General features: G+C 40.0%; 2 protein-coding genes across 2 annotated transcripts; one reads left to right on the top strand and one right to left on the bottom strand.

Annotated features, from left to right (window-relative positions):
- The first annotated feature begins 9,998 nt into the window (after positions 1-9,998).
- Positions 9,999-12,813, top strand: LOC104426436 (L-type lectin-domain containing receptor kinase IV.1). The gene is given in 1 exon segment (XM_010039504.3): positions 9,999-12,813. A coding segment is annotated over 1 exon segment (2,004 nt). The 5' UTR covers positions 9,999-10,646; the 3' UTR covers positions 12,651-12,813.
- Positions 12,814-16,892: 4,079 nt separating this feature from the next.
- On the bottom strand, positions 16,893-19,247 carry LOC104427868 (phenylacetaldehyde reductase). Its single transcript, XM_010040885.3, has 6 exons — positions 19,079-19,247; positions 18,432-18,601; positions 18,044-18,235; positions 17,574-17,736; positions 17,160-17,343; positions 16,893-17,031 (listed from the first exon to the last, which is right to left on the bottom strand). Exons 1-6 carry the CDS (start codon positions 19,194-19,196, stop codon positions 16,893-16,895), a joined length of 966 nt encoding a protein of 321 aa, XP_010039187.2. The 5' UTR covers positions 19,197-19,247.
- Positions 19,248-19,485: the final 238 nt, after the last annotated feature.

The raw sequence follows: 19,485 nt of genomic DNA on the forward strand, positions 1-19,485 counted from the left end.
AGAAACCTGTACTTGCAAGTCCAAGGAGTGACCTCTCAACTGACTCATTAAAATCATAGAGCTAAATGCGTCCACCTATTTTCTTACGGCAGGGGTCTCTGAATCTTTCTTCGATTTCAATGGGAAGATCAATGCATCATGCTGAGATTGTAGTGTGGCTATTGCTGCTTGATGATTTCTTTTATATTGCTTCTTCATCTCCTTGAGTTGACGTGCTTCATCATAGTTTCTACTTTGCTTGTAAAAAGTGGGGTATGGAAAAATAAGTTGGATAGACGCCAAGCCTGCAACCTGCTATGCTACCGTCACTGTCATCTCCAGATATGCGATTCACTACTACACTTCTTTCGATTGAAATAGAATCTGAAGACTCCTTGCATTGAAGACGTTCCTGCATTAATACTAGTGCTACGTTTCCACACTAACGCCGTCGCTCTATCCTGTAGTTTGAGAAAACGTTGAAGACTGCACAAAGATAAGTAAGAAACTAGGGGAAAGATTATAATTCAGCACGTACATAACAGCAAATATGTAAAACTTATTGTGCAAAGTATGTAACGCCAATACTTTAGCGCAAGAACGGCTATTGCTCTAAAACCAAATCTTCAATTCAGAATCTGACAAAATGGGCGCCGACACGTAAAAAGTAAAGCCATCAACTAGTGTGCAAAGGAAGACTTATAAAATAGACCGATCTACAGATCAGCAGATTTTAATTCATAGATCAGTCCGCAGAGGGTGAATGGATCTGCAGATCAGTCTTGGACTATCCTCGCATACCAACAGCAAACAACAAAACTGCCCTTACACTAAACTTCCTACAGCAAGCAGCAAAACCCCTCCAAATGGACGATCTATACCAAGTCCATATATTTCCCAATCGGCATATCTCTGAAAGTTAACCATGTCACGTCCAGTAGATGATTTATTGGCAAATTTATCTCAAGGTTGTGCAGGTGTCGTTTGAGATGCAAACAGTCTGTTCCCGACTTGGTCACTTATGGGGATTCTAGTTTCGTCCAAATGCCAAAGCAGCCAACTTCTCCTCTTCAACCTTCATCATAGTCTCAATCCAGTGATGTCTTGAACAAGAGAACAAGATTTTTTGTCACATGAACACGTAAATAATCGCAAAGAATAGAAGTCTCAGATGGAAAAGACTAAAGAGTAAATGAAGTGAAGTCATGTTCTCAGATGTTTGTGCGCGCCTTCCTCTCTTTCAAAGGTCCATTTGTACCTGGTGGCTTCTCAGAACTCCCTGATCCATGTTCTGATAGATGATCCCACTAACCTGGTTAACTGTCTCAGCTTTTAAGTTGCCTTTTTCCCTCGATCTTAACAGTCCGTTTTCGTTTTAGTTGACGGTATTTACTATAGGATTTACCACTCTCAACTTATTCTCCTTCTTCATCGGCTTTACATTAACTGCCTTTCAGAATCTTGGCATTTGCAACTTTAGGTTTTCGACCTCACACTGGATTTTATCTACATTAGTGATTGCTTGGCTGCATAAGATTCTCAAGGTCGATCGCCACATCATCCAGCAACATTCCCTTTGGACATTTTGGGTGCCACAACAAACATATCATCATGTGTCTCTTGGTCTTGGAACTATTCTTAGGTCTGCCACTCTTGCTACTTGACTATTTCAAATCAATCTTGCCCTGAGTAATCATTTTCTCGGCTTGCCCATCTTTGCTTTTCACACAAGTGAGTCAATTGCAGCCTTTACGGTAGCATCTTCTACTGAAATTCTCTCTACACTCTATACCATCTACCAGTTATCGACCAAATATTCATACAAGAAAAGCAGCGAACAGAACAGTGTGAGGGCTTGATCCTCATGATCAATCTTAATAATAGTAGTAGTTAGATAAAATCAATTCCAAAATGCACTTGGAAAATAGTATTATGGTGCTGCAACGCACAATTCATCCCAAAGTGCATTCAAATATATCAATCAAAGTACTAACAGTCGTACAAAAATTCCAAACCTAGACTAAACTATCTATGAACTCATAGGTGACGTTTTCTTGTAGATACACAGAGTGTCTCAAGAGGAGGTTAAGCTCCACAACCAAATTGCTTAGACCAAAGTCCCTTACATTATCAATTGGAGGCGAACATAGAAATTCTTAGAGTTGGAATACAATAACCTTTCACAATAACTGAAGGAGAACAAAGAAACCCCATAAAGAAACTTGTGCTTGCAAGTCCAAGGAGTGACCTCACAACTGACTCATTAAAATCGTAGACTTAAGTGCGTCCACCCATTTTCTTACAGCAGAGGTCTCCGAATCTTTCTTCGATTTCAATGTGAAGATCGATGTATCATGCTAAGATTGTAGTGTGGCTATTGCTGCTTGATGTTGCTCTGCTCCTTCTTCTCCTTGAGCTGACGCGCTTCATTGTAGTTTCTACTTCGCTTGGAAATGTGGGGTATGGAAAATTGAGTTGGATAGACTAGCCTCTAACCTGCTATGCTTCCATTACTGTCATCTCCAAATATCTGATTCACTACTACTCTTCTTTCGATTGAAGTAGAATCTGAAGACTCCTTGCATTGAAGACATTCCTGCACTAATAACTTTGCTACGTTCCCACACTTATGCTATTGCTTTATTCTGTAGTTTGAGAAAACATTGAAGACTGCACCCAAAAAAGAAAGAAAGAAAGAAACTAGGGGAAAAATTATAATTCGGCAGGTACAAAATAGCAAGTATGTAAGGAAGACATATAAACTGGACCAATCTGCATATCAGCAGCTTAGCAATCAATCATAGATCAGTCTGCAGACGGTGAATGGATCTGCAGATCAGTCTTGGACTATCCTCGCATGCCAACAGCAGACAAAAAAAATGCTCCTAGACTAAACTTCTAACGGCAAGCAGCAAATCCCCTCCAAATGGACAATCTATACCAAGTCCATATATTTCGCAATCAGCACATCTCTGAAAGTTAACCATGCTCACGTCCAGTAGATGTTTCATTGACATACTTATCTCGAGGTTGTGTAGCTGTTGTTTGAGATACAAATGATCTGTATGGGGATTCTAGTTTCTTCCGTATGCCTCAAAAGCCGACTTCTCCTATTCAGCCTTCATCAAAGTCTCAATCTGGCGACGTCAACTCATAAGATCCGCCTTTTCATCCTTTTTCCAGAGTAGTAGGAAGGTGTCCATATCATTGCAGTGCCTTTTACAAAACTGCGAGTCTACCAGCAAAGCACGCACATTGATTATAACCCCACTTCAATACTACGTTGTTAGAAAATTCCAATGATCATATAGAGTGATATACTAGCAAACACTAGACAACGTTGAACAGATTCAAATTACGTGGTTCAGTCACCCAGATCAATTTCACTCTTCAAGAATTCGATGGTCTCTCGTGTCTCTCAGCTCAGAGAGGATCTTTCTGACAACTGACATGCATCACAACCCCTACACAATCCAGAAAACCAGCAAGAGTGGGAAACTATCAACAAGATACCCGCAGAGTTGATAAACTTGCTCTTTCCTAACCTTTCTTCAATAGAGTAGGATTCCACGAAGTCGCAAATTGAGCTAAAAACTCTGGACAGAATCAACATGTCTACTTTCATCTTTCGTCTTAAAACATCAACTAATTTGGAGGATTACCGGCATTTGCATGAGGTAGAGACAAGTATACATACTAGTGATGAGTGATGACCAAGTGTGACATTGTTTCATTAGGACATTCCGCCTCTTCACATTTTATCCCAATAAAGAAATACAAATTGAAATGGAAAAGTAAAATTTTGCATGTTATTTATTCGCTTCGTTCGTTAGGAAAAAGAAAAACAGATGTACTCTTCCTGACTACAGAGATATTGCAATTTTTAATAATATTCATCAATTTTTAAGTATAATATATAGTCTCCCAAATTATTGAGAAAAGATATGCTCTTCCATCTTGATTAATGAAGAAAGTAACAATAACCAGGGAAAAGTGACATTATCCCGATCGTAGATTGATTAATATAGAATAATACAACTAGATAGCTAATATCTTAAATTAAATTAATAAGTGTATGTAATTCTGTAAGTTGAATTAATTTCATACTTCAGATTACAAAATCATGAAGCTACCATTGAAATAAAATCTAATTATATTTCATAAAGTATTCTCTTTGCTAACTTAGGTACTTATTTTTCTTTAAAAAATACTTGGTTTTTTAGCGACTTTCCGACCGAGAGAAGTGTACTTATCAAGCGACAATATCGCGATAAAATAATTTCGTATAAGGACACTTGCATTAAAATTTTGATTTGTATTATCACCATTCACGAAAATCTATGATTGCAGAACAATTGAGCCGATCGGAGCACCGGGTTGCCAGCTATTTGTGCAAGAAAATCCAAGCAAGAGGTAAGTAACACGTGGTGGGGAATCCTCCTCAGAAAGGACTAACTTATAAATAATTCACAAATTTGCAACTTGATCAATAGAAATATCTAGATAGCATTCAAAATACGTGAGCTAAGACAAAGTTGGCCACAATCCAAGAAAGTGCTCAGCGACTAGGCTTAATTAAATTAGTAATATTGGTACGAGAATATTTAAATATTAAATCACACATTCTTCTATCAATTTAAATTTTTAGAATAATTCAAAATGAATAATTAATACTAATCCATAAAATTTCACAATCAGCATGAATCCGCCGCTCTTGGACATTTTCTTTAGGAAATATCGCTAAAGGTGGCTGCTTTCAAATCTTCAGTATATTCCAAAGATTGAGATGGTAGTGATAGAATGTGATGTCACTGAGCACTTGGGAAGCCAGCCGAGTTTGACCAATGTACCGCATTATGGGTTTGTGCTAGGAGAGCTTAATAATTGATATTCTCGCCGTCCAGTTTGAAATTTCTCTTCATATAAGAAAATATTATGTTCTAGCGACTTTGTCAAGCTAACGGAGACCGAACACAGGATGGTTCCTGCTATGTCTTACTTCAACTTGGATACTGGGGCCTAGACACTCCCTCGGGCTGTATTGGACACACTAGATTATTGTGAATTCGATTCGTAAAAAATTCGGATCACGTCAACCTTCTTTATAAGAGAAGAAAGTATTTCGTGTGATAGATACATCACACAACGGTAATGACATGATGTAAACAATTAATTAAATTGCATTGCACTTAGCGCTACATGTATCCGTCAATGGACCTAGGGGTTGGTGGTGGCCCGACCCCTCGTTCCAAAAATGTCCTATTATTTAGAAGAAACAATTATCAAAAAAAGAAACTTAAATGTATTATTTTATGAAAATTTCGTGTCTCATTCAACTTATATCGAATTGTCAATTTGTTATTGTTTATATGCATTTTACTTTCAATTGATTGATTACACTACGTAACAACCCATCACATGAAATATATTTTCTTTATATGGGGGCCACTAAGGGTGCGTTTGGCACCCTATTTCTGTTCAGAACAGAAATTTCTTTTTTGTTCTTTTGTTAAGAACAAAAAAAAAGCAAACAAAACTTAGAAACACTTTTTTATTTTTCTTCTTTTTCTTCTTATTTTCTTTCTTTTTCTTTCACCGGTCGTCGGCCTCGGCCATGGCGACGGCGACCGGCCGACGGGGGCGGCCTCGCCCGAGCACGGCGAGGGTCGGCCTCGCCTTGGCCGGGCGAGCTCGAGCTTCGCCCTTGCCGGCGAGATGTCGGCGCGTCGGGCAGTGGCGAGCTTGATCTCGCCTAGATCCGGCGAGGCCGAGCCTCTCGGCCGCTAGGCGAGCTCGCCTCGCCGGATCGGGCGAGATGTCGGCGCGTCGGGTCGGGCGAGCTCGATCTCGCCCAGATTCGGCGAGGCCGAGCTCGCCAGCCAAGGCGAGGCCCTCGCCCGGCTACGGCGAGGCCGCCGACCCTCGTCGGCCGGTCGTCGGCCATGGCCGAGGTCGGCGACCGGCCAAAAGAAAAAAAGAAAAAGGAAAAAGAAAAAAAGAAAAAAGGAAAAAAAAGAAAAAATAGAAAAATAAAAGAAATAAAAAATTATACAAATTTACCAAACGTGTTTCTATTTATTTTTTGTTCCCGAACAAGTTTACTAAACACGTTTTTTTGTTCAGAAATTGTTCCAGAACAGAAACACTTTTTTTTTTTTTTTTTTTTTTTGCATTCCCTAGAACAATTTTTAAACAAAACGCAAACAAACGCACCCTAAGGAGCCAGCGCCTCTCTCCCTCCCTCCACTTATCTAGATTTATCTAGAACCAAATATCTACAATAGGTAGTTAGTATTTGTGGTGCTGAAGTTCCTTAAGTGTTAGTTGAGAGGAGTGATTAAAAATCATTTGAAGAGTAGGTAAATCTTGTAATTGTGGATAGTCCACGTTGAACTCTTGTAAAGCACTAACTCTATAATATGTCGGTGGGAGTCTCTTTATAAGTAGGAAAGCTCCCCTTACCAACTAAAGTAGAGTGGAGGGTCTTGTGTAGCGAGGGGGAGAGGAATGGGTAGTGTGAGTATGGGAGTGCCATCTTCATAGAGTGTTGAAGTGTGAGGCTTGAGTGTAGTGAGTGACATAGAGTGGTGTGTGTAGTGTGTGAGTGGTGTTGAGTATATGTTCTTGTAATAATATTAAGGGTATTTATTATAGTCACGCTTTCGCAACTTCATAGTCACACCATGTAATGGTTGTGGTCAACCAATTGCACATACGCCCCACATCAACTTGTACACTTGTACAAATATAAAAATGAGTGCTTTGCAACTTTCAACTATTATTGAAACAAGAGTTCTTAGTATCCATCATCACTTATTTAATTTTATCGGTTTAATATCATGAAAAATTATCCCAAACTAATTATTTGATTACAAAAAAACTACTAATTATTTGATTACAAAAAACTCCAAATTGGTACACATGTGACAAATTTTCCTATACTAATTTTTTACCACAAAAAAAAAAAAACCTAAACTAGTACATTTGTAACAATTTACCTTCCGTTAGTTTCCGTTAAATTAGATCAATATCACGAAAACCCAAAATAGGTACTCTTGTGACAAACGAATAGTAAAACCTAAAGCTAGTACTCTTGTTAACTTGTACATGTTACCAAATTCAGCAATTTAACGGTAAAATTTAATGAAAACTAACGAATAGTAAAATTGTCACGAGTAGTACTAGTTTGGGTTTTTGTTGGTCAAAAAAATAATTTGGGGTAAATTTGTTATAAGTATATAAATTTAAGGTTTTTCATGGTATTAACCCTGAACTATTTCTATAGTTAACATGACAATTTGATTGTGCTAGATAATGAAATACTGTTTTACAGACGAAAGGTTTCTTATGGAGAAATTATCACAAACCTCCATTCAAGAAGAGCTAACTAATTTTTCTAAGTGATATAACCAATCATTCTTTTGAAAAACCTTTTCCAAATCTCGATTTTTTCATAAAACAAACACACCCTCAATAACGTTTAAAATATATACATATTTCTTTGTGGAAAGTAGGATTGTGAATATTCTTATTTATCTAGATCATTAGGTTTGAATCCATTAATTTTTCCATCAAACCCAATCATCTATTCCTATTATATACATAAGCAATGTACAAAATTAATTAATTCCTACTAATGTTGATTCCATTATGGTCCTTCATATACTTATTTATGTGCGCATACATATTTCTTTGTAGAAAGTAGTGTAGAGTGGTTCTTAAGAGCCCTTCTGCAGGTATACATTCTTATCTTTTCTAGATCATTAGGCTTGAATCCGTTCATTTTTCCACCAAACCTAAATAGCTATTCCTATTATATTCATAAGCAGTGTTGACAGTACTAATTACCTCCCGTTAAAGTATATTCCATTGTTGTTCTAGATAGATACCCATCCTTACCAGGTAACAACACTTGTCGCTTTTGCCACTTAAACAAATGATAGGGCTTTCTTAGCAACTTCATTTCCTGATCGATTTCTTCTTCCTATGCTTCTCTGCATAGAAAAGACAAGTTGACGAGGAAATAAGTGAATTTCTAGGGGTAGACCCCTCTAATCTTTTCTTGGTTTTGTGAGCAGAGTTGTGGACTCCCCAGTTAGTTTCGTTTTGCGGTTCAATTTTTCATTAGTTAATAAACCAAAGACGAATTTGTTCCACAAGCTACTTAATGTTCGATTCACTAAATGTATACTTTTTCATAATTAACATTTGCAAAAAGTCTTTTAACTTCATTGCTATTCATGATGCACATAAATCATCATATTTACTCATATTGGGTACAACAAATATCATTTAGAGCCATCATCTTGTTTTGTCATATCATGTAAATTACATATAGATTGCATCACGAAATCAAGGAGACCAAAAGTAAGCACTTCATATGACATCATTATTTCATGTTCAAAACAAGCAAGTATTGTTGTTCAGAGATTATATGCATAATCTATATTAGATTATTAAATAAAGTTAGACCAAGTGGCGGCTGTTTTGTATAGAATGAATTATAGTGTGCTCATTTCCTTTTTCTTTTCTTGGGATAATGGTGCCGCTAACCCTCGTTTTCTTTAGCTTATTCAATTTCTTTCATTTTTTTTTTGTCAACGTGGTCCTCACCTACTTTTATTATGTTTAAATAAGTCTTTATTCTAGAAATGCACATGAATTGTTGACATGGACTGCCATAGTAGCACCGTAAGCACAGACATTAGAAAATAAAATAGAAGTCGTTAAACCCTCACACAGAGAGAGAGAGAGAGGGAGGGAGGGAGGGAGGGAGGGAGAGGGAGGGAGGGAGTAATAATAGCATCGCCATTGCTGCCTCCAATCGAAGCACACATGCACACAAAGATAAAGGGGAGATTGCGAAAGAGAGTTAAAGGGAGATGGCGGCCCATGCCCACCACCTAGGCCGGCTGAAGTAGGGTTGAGCAACCTCAAGCCAATCATGACTGGGGTGGTGCGACACTAGCCCAACCACCCATCACCCAGGTCATCGTTCACACTAGTCACCATCAGACTCTAGAAGATCAACGATGTTACAAAAGAGAATATATATGAACAAAGATAATCAACAGTGCTTGAGATTTTGGAACCTAACGTCAGCTTTCAGTCATCTAAAAGCGGACCCAAGTAACGCACAAAGTCAACTGAAGAATAATGGTTAGACCAAAAAAAAAAAAGAAAACTGACGAATAATGCTAAGCAACTTCCTGTTCACATTCTAGAGAGCTGAGACGTATGCTCCCATCTCGAAGAAATTATTATTTAAGACTCGTCTAGTTAAACTAACACAGATTTGTATCTATATCTATCTAGGATTACTATCAACTGCAAAATCTATGTAATTTTTTTTACATGCCGTGTATCAATTACTATTACTAAAACAACCCACATCAACGTCGATTGACATATGATGTGTAAACAGCATGTGGCATGCATAGAGTGTCCAAATGAACCATCGGATCTATTCCGACACCATGCTTTTTAGAAGAGATTCGGAGGGAAGAAAGGTTCTAAAAACGTAACCATGTTTGGATGGAGAAGAAAAGATGAAAGGTAATGATTAGGAGGAGGGATCATGAGATATTATGAGGGATTGATCCGGTGATTTCATGTATATTCTAAAACCATGTGAAAGGATTCGTAGGTATTTGAACGGATTTGTGCATTACTCAATAAATTCATTCTTTTTGCTCACTTGCAAGACTATTCTATTTCTATTTATGAGTATATAAAAGGCTATTCACATCACAATGCACCTTTTTTTTCCTACCTTTTTAATCGCTTGCATCTTGACAACCATATGACTCAATCCCTTCAAATCCTTTCTCTCTCTCTCTCTCTCTCTCTCTCTTTTCCTTATAATTATCTAAATCCCATTTTTTTTTCTTTCTTTCTAATCATCTCATCCCAACAAATGTGAATTTAAAAAATAAAGAAAACTTCTCTCTTCATACACGGGCACGAAAAAATTTGTGGGGGGCGTATCAAGAAGACCAGGAACGAGGCAGCGATTCATGTTGGACCACTAAAGCACCAGAGATGTTTGAACAGAACTTCGTCTTCCTCGAACTTTCATGGACCATGCGGTAGACCAGTCTAGAAATGGCGACCGACACTGTGAACTTTGGTCGTTCTTTCATCCTTCCACCATGGGTTGGTCCTCCCTAAAATATTCCCACGGAGCCCATGTCTTACAAGTGGTACCATCACATGTTTGTTTTATTATGGGAAGAAAATTACGGGGATATCGATTCCATCACACCCACCTTCTTTCAATCTCTCTCCCCCAGATCTAATCTTGACAAAAAGTCGTCATCTATTTTGGAGGCTGCGACTTCTTGCAACGTCCATAGCAGTCAGATTGCGCAGTAGCATCCGTCGGATTTGTTTATTTAGAGTCATCGTGACCGCAAGTGCATGATGAAGTCGTAATTCTCTCTTTCTCACCTTGAAATCCTCTTTGCCTTATGAACAGGAGGATCCTATTGGATTCGTCCATTGAAAGTCCAAGACATTCATCAATCATAGGACTCACGTGGAGCAGAAATTTTTGAAATCTGCACCATTCGTTTGACGTTGTAAGATAAAGATTCTTCTGGTTTTTTATAGCCCTTGTAGCTGCATCCTTCTTCAGCTAATTGCCAGGCAGACGTTGAGTTTGAGCCATGTTCTTCAAGACTCTTGCTGTGCTCTCTCTACTCCCAGTTTTGGCTTACGCTCAAGAAACCAATTTTGTGTACAACGGTTTCCGATCGGTCAGTCTGAGCCTTGATGGGATCGCAGGGGTCACCTCCAATGGCCTCCTGAAGCTGACCAACGACACCAGACAGCAGAAGGGCCACGCCTTCCATCCAGACCCTGTCCAGCTCAAGAACTCGCCAAGCGGTTCTGTCTACTCCTTCTCCACTGCGTTTGTCTTCGCGATTCAACCTCAGTATGCCACTCTAAGCGGCCATGGGATCGTCTTCGTGATCGCGCCCCAGAGAGGCCTCCCCGGGTCCCTGCCGAGCCAATACCTCGGTATGTTCAGCGAAACTGACAACGGAAACTCCACCAATCATGTGTTTGGGGTCGAACTCGACACGATCCAGAGCAGCGAGTTTAATGACATTAACGATAATCATGTCGGAATCGACTTGAACGGGTTGACATCAGCAATATCAACTCCAGCGGGGTATTATGCAGATGGTGGGGAGATCAATAACTTGACTCTAATCAGTGGTAAAGAAATGCAAGTTTGGGTGGACTACAACGGAACTGAAAAGCGGATCGATGTCACATTGGCTCCAATCAATGTGCAAAAACCGCAGACTCCCCTTTTGTCTCTTAGGCAGGATCTCTCGTCAATCGTCAACCAGAGCATGTATGTCGGCTTCTCGTCATCGACCGGTTCGGTCCTAACTTCTCACTATGTTCTGGGTTGGAGCTTCAGGGTAAATGGAGAGGCTCAGGCACTTGCCCAGTCCCAACTTCCTAAGCTTCCTCGGATCGGTAAGAAGGAGACGTCGAAAGTACTGACTATAGGGCTCCCGCTGATGGTTCTTTTCGTTGCATCGATGCTGATCTTGAGCGTGGTTTACGTGATAAGAAGGAAAAGGAAATTCGCTGAGGTCCTCGAAGATTGGGAGAGGGACTACGGCCCGCACCGGTTCAAGTTCAAAGACCTTTACATTGCGACAAAAGGATTCCGGGAGCAAGAGCTATTAGGGACTGGAGGGTTTGGTCGGGTCTATAGAGGAATCTTACCCAAATCGAAGATAGAGATTGCGGTGAAGAGGATCTAACACGAATCGAGACAAGGCATGAGAGAGTTCATAGCGGAGATCATCAGCATTGGTCGGCTCCGTCACCGCAACATAGTGTCGCTCCTTGGTTACTGCCGCAGGAAAGGGGAGTTGCTCTTGGTTTACGACTACATGCCCAATGGGAGCCTCGACAAATACCTCCATAACCAGCCAAAAGTGACCCTCAATTGGAGGCAAAGATTCAGGGTGATCAAAGGAGTGGCATCTGGGCTGCTTTATCTGCACGAAGGGTGGGAGCAAGTGGTGATCCATAGGGATATAAAGGCGAGTAACATCTTGCTAGATGCCGACTTAAATGGAAGACTTGGAGATTTTGGGCTTGCGAGACTATACGACCATGGAACCGACCCTCAAACGACTCACGTGGTAGGAACGCTCGGTTATCTCGCCCCTGAGCACACGCGAACCGGCAAAGCGACTAGGAACACCGACGTGTATGCCTTCGGAGCATTTTTGCTTGAGGTTGCCTGCGGGAGAAGGCCGATAGAGCTTCGGGACGCGGAGGACGTGATATTAGTGGACTGGGTATTTTCTTGCTGGGACAGAGGTGCAATTCTCGTGGCAAGAGATCCGAGGTTGGGGGCGGAATTTGTGGAAGAAGAGATGGAGTTGGTGCTGAAACTCGGGTTGATCTGTTCCCACTCCGACCCGTTGATGAGGCCGAGCATGCGTCAAGTTTTGCAGTACTTGGAGAGCGATCTTCCGATTCCGGAACTGTCGTCCATCGGCCTTTCCTCAGGCGGATTAACGTTCGCTCATCGCGAAGGTTTTGACGATTTGGCCATGTCTTATCCGTCCTCCATATACAAGGCATTTACGCACTCGTCTTCTGTCGCAGAATCGCAACTCTCGGGTGGACGATGAGCCTCATGGTTTAGTTTCTAATTTAGTTCCATCCTCTGTATTTGGGGAAACATCCGTATGTCCAGTGGCATCTTTCTTCTCTCGTAGAAATCGATAGGTTGTAAGATAAGATCATGTTCAGATCTAGAATACGTAGGCTCTATGAGTCATCCTGGTCCTAGTACGTGCAAGTATCCATTCAATACACGCTCTTATTTTTTCTAAGGCTCAAATTAGCTACCGGCGCGGCAGCCGCCATTGGCTGCTGCTGACCGAGAAGAGAGAGAGAGAGAGAGAGAGAGGTGGTGGCCATGTTCTCAAGTTGCAGATCAAGAAGAGAGAGGGAGAGGGAGAGGGAGAGGGAGAGGTAGAAGACAAAAGCGACCGAACATAGGGTTTTTTTAAGTGCACTTGGTACCCATGCATTGAGTAAAATACTTCTGTCTTCCTCTAACCAGCGATGTCGTAAGCTTTAGCTCAGCGATCGCATGATGTATGTTCTTTCACGTATCCTCTTGGCGAGCCGTTGAGGCAACGGACTTCGTGGCCCTCCGGCTTTGACTGGCTTTTAAGCAAGTGAACATTATTAACCTTCTCATGCCACATTCTTGTCCTTTCCTGAAAGCTGAATAAGATAGATTAACATAGGCCTCGGAGTCTAAGAGAATGTCTTGTAGCAGAAGTTTGCGCAAGTTCAAAAACTGAAAACTGAACTCGTGGTATAAACTACTAGGTTTTTTATAAGATGAACGAAGGTCTCGATTGGGTGATTAAGAGAAGACGGGATAGTGAATTTTATCATGATAAAATCTAATATGGGCACCGCGCGAGGTGTTTTGCCTTTGCAGGGCAACATGACTGGCACGGGAACATCCCAGAATTAATATTATTGTATTCATGGAAAAATAATTAATACCACGGTTGTTGACAATGTTTATTGTTTTTCTTAAATATAGAGTAGCCTTATGGGTTAATTTTATGGAGCCAAACAAGCTCCAACCTTCACAAATTAGTCGATGGGGAACAATATGGAGATGAAAAATGTGGAAAACAATTGTCCCTCGTTGCTTGCCTAGAAGTGGAAATCTCTCAAAGCTTGCATCTTCTATACAAAGCAAAACTTGTGGGGAGAAAGGTCGGGGGTTTTATAATTATGCAGTAAGTATAATGGAATTCTTAAAATTTGTTAACAAAGTGTAATTGAGTCAAAGTTTTCAAAAAGTAAAATTAAGTCTTAAAACTTATCAAAAGTGTAAACAAGTCCTAAAATTTATCAAATTGATTCAATTAAATTCTTCTATTAATTGCAACTTTTGAAAGTTTTAGGACTCAATTGCACTTTTATGACAAGTTTTAAGATTTTTGGTACACTTAATTATATAATTATTGTTGCTACTACTATTATTGTTACATATATTGATACCAAAAGTTACAAATATAAAATAGACTAAACCAAATAAAAATATATTTCTTTCTAAAAAGTGGCACATGGTTAATCAGTAGGGCGAGCGGGGGTGACCCCTCTGCTCATTTCATGTGGAACCGGTAAGGTGGATGATTAATGCCTCACTTATGTTACTTTAGGAATGAGAATCTATCGTTAGAATTTCCACGTTTGCAAGATCCAGTTTCAAGACAAATGTTCTATTCTAATATGAGAGGTGCAGCATTGACCTCGAGTGATCCAATTTCGAGCTTCACAAAACGAAGTGTTAATGCACTACTGTTAAGGTGTCATCTTACGTTGCTTTGATACGGACTTCTTGAGATACATAAAACATTAATAGTATGATTGCATAAACTGACAAACTTTGAGTGTCACATTCAATGATACAAGTTTCCATGAATACTATGTGGATAAAAATTGATTGGGCCTCATATTTTATTCGAGGCCCGAAACTTTACATATAAGCCCAATTCATGCATTATTATATTTCGTTTTTCTCTTTCATTTCGGTTTATGTCTAACTCAATAATCGGATGGTCCTCCTGAGGGAAAACGCACGAGGGCATTCTCTCTTTGTGGTGCGTAGATCCGACCATCGGAGGCTTTCGTCATCATTGAACATTGGCCGAAAACAATTAGAGCCATCCATCGAAAACTAATATGGCTAAACTCATTGGCCTTTGAGGTATTGTTCCACATAACTTGACAACGAGTCATATATATCCTTTATATTTTTGTGGTCTTTCTCCATGTATTAGTTTAAGCTTTTAAATTAGACACTCTAATATGGTATTAGGGTTAGTACTATCACTTTCAAACATGCGTCTATCTTGGACCAAATTCTCCCATGTCCTTGTGAGTTGAAGAGGGCTTTGTGGTATCAAGGGAAGAGTGAGTGACGCGAAGATATTATACAACTAGTTTGTAGGAGTTGCCGGGTTACTTGGAGCGCGTTTGGTAACATTTCTATTCCGAAAAACAATTTTGAACGGAAATAGGTTTTTTTTTCCGTTCTAGAGAATAATTTCTAAGTATAAGAATGTGTTTAGTAACTGCAAAAAATTTATATTCCAGGAATAGAAATGTGTTTGGTAAACTTGTAAATTTTTTTGTTTATTTTAATTTTTAAATATTTTTATTATATTTTTCATATTTTTCTTCTTTATTATTATTATTATTTTTGCTTTCTTCCTTTTGGCCGGTGCCGAACCTGTCGAGGCCGAGCTTGCCTGAGCCCACCGGTGAGGCTTAGCCTCACTAGGCCACCGCCAGCTCAGCATCGCCTAGCGATGGCCTGATGAGACCGAGCCTTGCTAATGGCTGGGCAAGCTTGGCCTTGCCAAACCGGGTGAGCTTGAGCTCACCCGGCCAAGGCGAGGCCAACCTTGCGCCACCCGGGCAAGGTTGAGCCTCGCCGATGACCTCGCCCAAGCGGCGTGAGGTTGGCCTCGCCGTGGGTTGGTGACACTTTGACGAGGTCACTGGCCTCGACGGCTGGTCGCTAGCCATGGCCAAGGCCGGTGGTTGGCTAAAAGGAAGAAGAAGGAAAGAAAAAAGAAGAAGGAAAAGAAGTGTTTCTTGGAAGTGTTCCGGGAACAAGAAATAAGTTTTTTTATTTTTTTTTATTTCTTATTTATGTTCCAAATCTATTCTCGAGAACGGCAACAAAAGTGTAAAGAAACGCGTTTCTATTCTTTTTCAGTTCCTTTGAACAAAATAACAAAAAAATTTGTTCTGGAGAATAGAAACAAAAATAAACAAACAGGCCCTTGTATTATAAGTCGTGGAGTGGAATAAATACCTTATTAGAGGATCTCTGAAGGCAAGGTTAGTATTTAGCGTATAAATTGGCCAGTAATTAGTACCACTCTTTTGATAAAGTCATGTCGAGCAAAAGCTAATTATTGTACTGAAGTGTTCAATATGATATAAAAAAATGTCAGATGTAATGGAAGTTTTGAAATACATGTCCTAAAAGCACGTGAAAGTGGCTAGTATGATTTGGGAATGAAGTGCCGGGTGTTTTAGGTCTATCACTGATATTATCCAATTATTTTTGGCGCTACTAGAGTCTTTGACCCTAATTTGCATTGGATTCGAAGCACCATGCATGCAAGTGAGCTACATTTGGCCAGTCTATATCACTAATACCTCGTCAGTTTGTTTATTTTTATTTTTTTCCAAAGAACGTCAGTTTGTTTAATTCAAGTGCAACAGTTGTGGCTTGGATTATTGTGCAATTCTTATTTTACTTTGATTTGCATATTGCATATGTGGCAACAATTACATATATGACTTGTGAAATTTTTCGAGTTTATTTACACGGACAGATAAATATATTTGAAAGCTCAATCAAGAGCAATCAACTTATTTTTTTTTTTTTTATCTATGTACGATGCAAACAAGGATTAAGGACCAAAATCATATTTAAGTTTATAGACTACAATATCTTCACTTAGAATTTCAAAAAAGGTGGCACTAATTCCACACCTCAAATGACTAATTGAATCATCTCAAGAGGAAAAAGAAAATTCAAGTCAGTACAAATAATTCAAGTTGAGCTAGGAACAGAAATGACCAGGTATTGCAAAGCATTGGTTCAACAACATAATGTTTAACATCTGTCAGTTTTCAAGTTTAGAGGTGGCAGACTTCAATCAAGAAGCGAGTGGTACATTGTTTTGCACTCTATCAAAAGAGTGCAAAATTAAAGAGAAGAGTACGATGCTTCATTAGAAACCTTATCACATGGCTTTGAAGTCCACAGCAAGTGTATACTGATGTAGCTGTGGCATTTCCCTTTCTCCAAGCTCAAACTAGGGGAAGCCTTTCTCCATGAGGCTTTCGATGTTGTCTCGAACACTGACTTCCAAAGGAGTAAACGTAGCGCCCAAGCCTTCCACTTTTTCCCTTGATACCCTATAAGCCGACACAAGAGATCCGTTGCCTTCGCACCTGCATACATTCCAAATTATTCGGGCAAGTAGGTTAAGTCAATAAGGATGAAATATGACCTATTGGAGTGTTGCTCATAGGATAGAATGGACTTTTCTTGTGAAGTTGAAGAAAAATTAGGGACTAACCTTTCGGGGAGGTGCAGTGTAGGATAAAGCTTGCGCAAAAGCTTCAAGACATCGTGATGGTGAATGGTTTCTCCTACTAGACAGTATCTGCCACTAGCTGACGGGTTTTCAAGAGCTAGGATATGCACGAGTGCAACATCCCTGACATCAACAAAAGCGAAATACTTGAAGGGAAGTTGAACTCCTGCATTATATAAGCTTCGATTACTCTGTGAAATTAGAATAAGTGATGCGCTTTTCATTAGGAGAATCAGTAATCACATGCGGATTGTCTTTCTATCACATACATAAAATGGGATTATGATTAATTGGTTGTTGATTATTCATCATCTGATTGACATGTGCTGCAAGAAATATTTCACTTCATGGCAAAAGACACAATCGATATACTCTCATCAACATCAAAATAAATACCATTGATGAGGTTCGGTATAATCTCTGCTGAGAGATTGACAGTAGGCTGCAAGAGAGGGCCAATCACATGTCCTGGATTTATCACGACCAGGTCGATCCCATTCTCGTTAGTGAAATCCCAAGCTGCCTTCTCCGCCAGGGTTTTGGAAAGCTGATACCAGAGCTGAAAAAGAGCAAAACCACATCACTGCTATGAAAGAACTCTTGCGCCACTCAGGGACTTAATTGACTCCAACCGGACACCAATTTGTTCTGCCTCATCTGCCATTCCACAAAACCAACTTCTAAGGACTAGAGAACGTACTTATTCATGACAGATTACTTAAAATCTCATCCATGGGAAGCTTTCAAGGGATGCTCCTATGTTAGAAAAATTGGGTGCAAACACGTGTGAGAAAGCTCAAGGACTTAATCAAATAGGCAAAGAATAATCCAGTAAGGCGAGGGAGATAGACAGCTGACTCACAGACCTTTGATTCCTCACAGATTGCCGGATTAGAGAACCATGTCTCATCGAGCACCACACCAGAGGTCAGGGGTCGTCCGGTGTACACAACTGCAGCCATGGAGGATGTTATGACCACTCTCTTGATAGAAGGGAACTTTGCACATGCTCTGAGGACATTTAGTGTCCCTCTGACTGCGGGATCAACTAATTCGCTCTACAATATGTAAGGAACGGAGTCCCATAAGAACGATCTTTTGTCAAGTCACCCAAAATTTACTAGAGCAATCTAATCTTTTGATTATTACCTGAAAGGGACAAAGGGAAACAAACTACAATTTCGAAAAATATAGAAACATTCCATCAACTGAAATGCATAGAAGAACAACAGACAGACCGCAGTACACAAGAACCTGGGGATCAGAAGCTGAGAGGAGGACAGGTGATGCTGTATGAAAAACAGCTTCGCACCCATTGACAGCCGAGGCAAAGGACCCTTCCTCCAGCAAATCCGCTTTGAATAAATGTAATCTCTCCTTAGCACCTTTGAGGGCTCGCAAGTGTTGCGTCTTCTTCAGATTATCTGTTTATGCACGTCAGCAAAAGGAAGTAGATTTAGTGCACAAAAAATGGTGAGAATTCACAATCAATTTTACAATACAATGACATCCGTGGATGAGAAGAGTGTGATTATCAAGTATTGATGCTGGCGTTGCACTTAATTGAGGTTGAGGCGCAAAGCATGACCAAAACTTAACCTTAAGCCAGTTGGTTCAGGTTCTGCGAGAGATTTAGACATCTGTAGGGAATGGACTATGGATGATATCTGGTCAGAGGCTCCTGAAGCATCACTAGCCACCAGGTACTCGATTGTGCATGCACACGAGCCCTTACACATACCCAGACGCGTAGATGCATGAGTGAGTTAATCCAAACGGTGAGAGATGATTACAAAAAGGCATATCTTGAGTGGTTCAACTAAGAAATCGATGTTTCATTCCATTTCACTCCTAAAATGAGCAGAGCGATAGAGAATGATAACAAAGTTCTAAAAATTTACCGGGATTGCGTACAGTCGCTTTGACTGTGTAGCCACGCTGAAGCAACAACTTCACAAGCCAGGAAGCGATGTAACCGGACCCTCCGGTCACGCACACCACCTTGTCCCCAGTACTCATCTCTCCTCTCCTCTGCTCTCCTGGGAACTGAAATCTTGAATTGGGTCTTTGGATGGATGATAGTAAGTGCAACACATACATAAGGAAAAGGAAGTCTCTTTCATGGCAGGCAGAATACATTTAACTATTTTAAAGTTTATTTAACAGACCGACGTGTTTGATGAGGCATTGACTTTTTGCTTGCGTTAACTCTACTATTAGAAGAATAGGACCCAAAAAAAAAAAAAAAAAAAAAACAAACAAAAACTAATATTAGGACACACGGGTGGGGAAACTTTCAATGACCACC

Source organism: Eucalyptus grandis, chromosome 11, assembly GCF_016545825.1.
Source record: "Eucalyptus grandis isolate ANBG69807.140 chromosome 11, ASM1654582v1, whole genome shotgun sequence".
Lineage (NCBI taxonomy): Eukaryota > Viridiplantae > Streptophyta > Magnoliopsida > Myrtales > Myrtaceae > Eucalyptus > Eucalyptus grandis.

What these genes read in the sequence shown, in the direction of transcription:
- LOC104427868 (XM_010040885.3), bottom strand. Translation starts at nt 19,196, where the DNA reads ATGAGTACTGGGGACAAGGTGGTGTGCGTGACCGGAGGGTCCGGTTAC. An exon ending in TCTCAGCTTCTGATCCCCAG is followed by an intron (nt 18,236 to 18,431) that starts GTTCTTGTGTAC and finishes TACATATTGTAG; the next exon opens with AGCGAATTAGTTGATCCCGC. An exon ending in ACACTGCACCTCCCCGAAAG is followed by an intron (nt 17,032 to 17,159) that starts GTTAGTCCCTAA and finishes GAATGTATGCAG; the next exon opens with GTGCGAAGGCAACGGATCTC.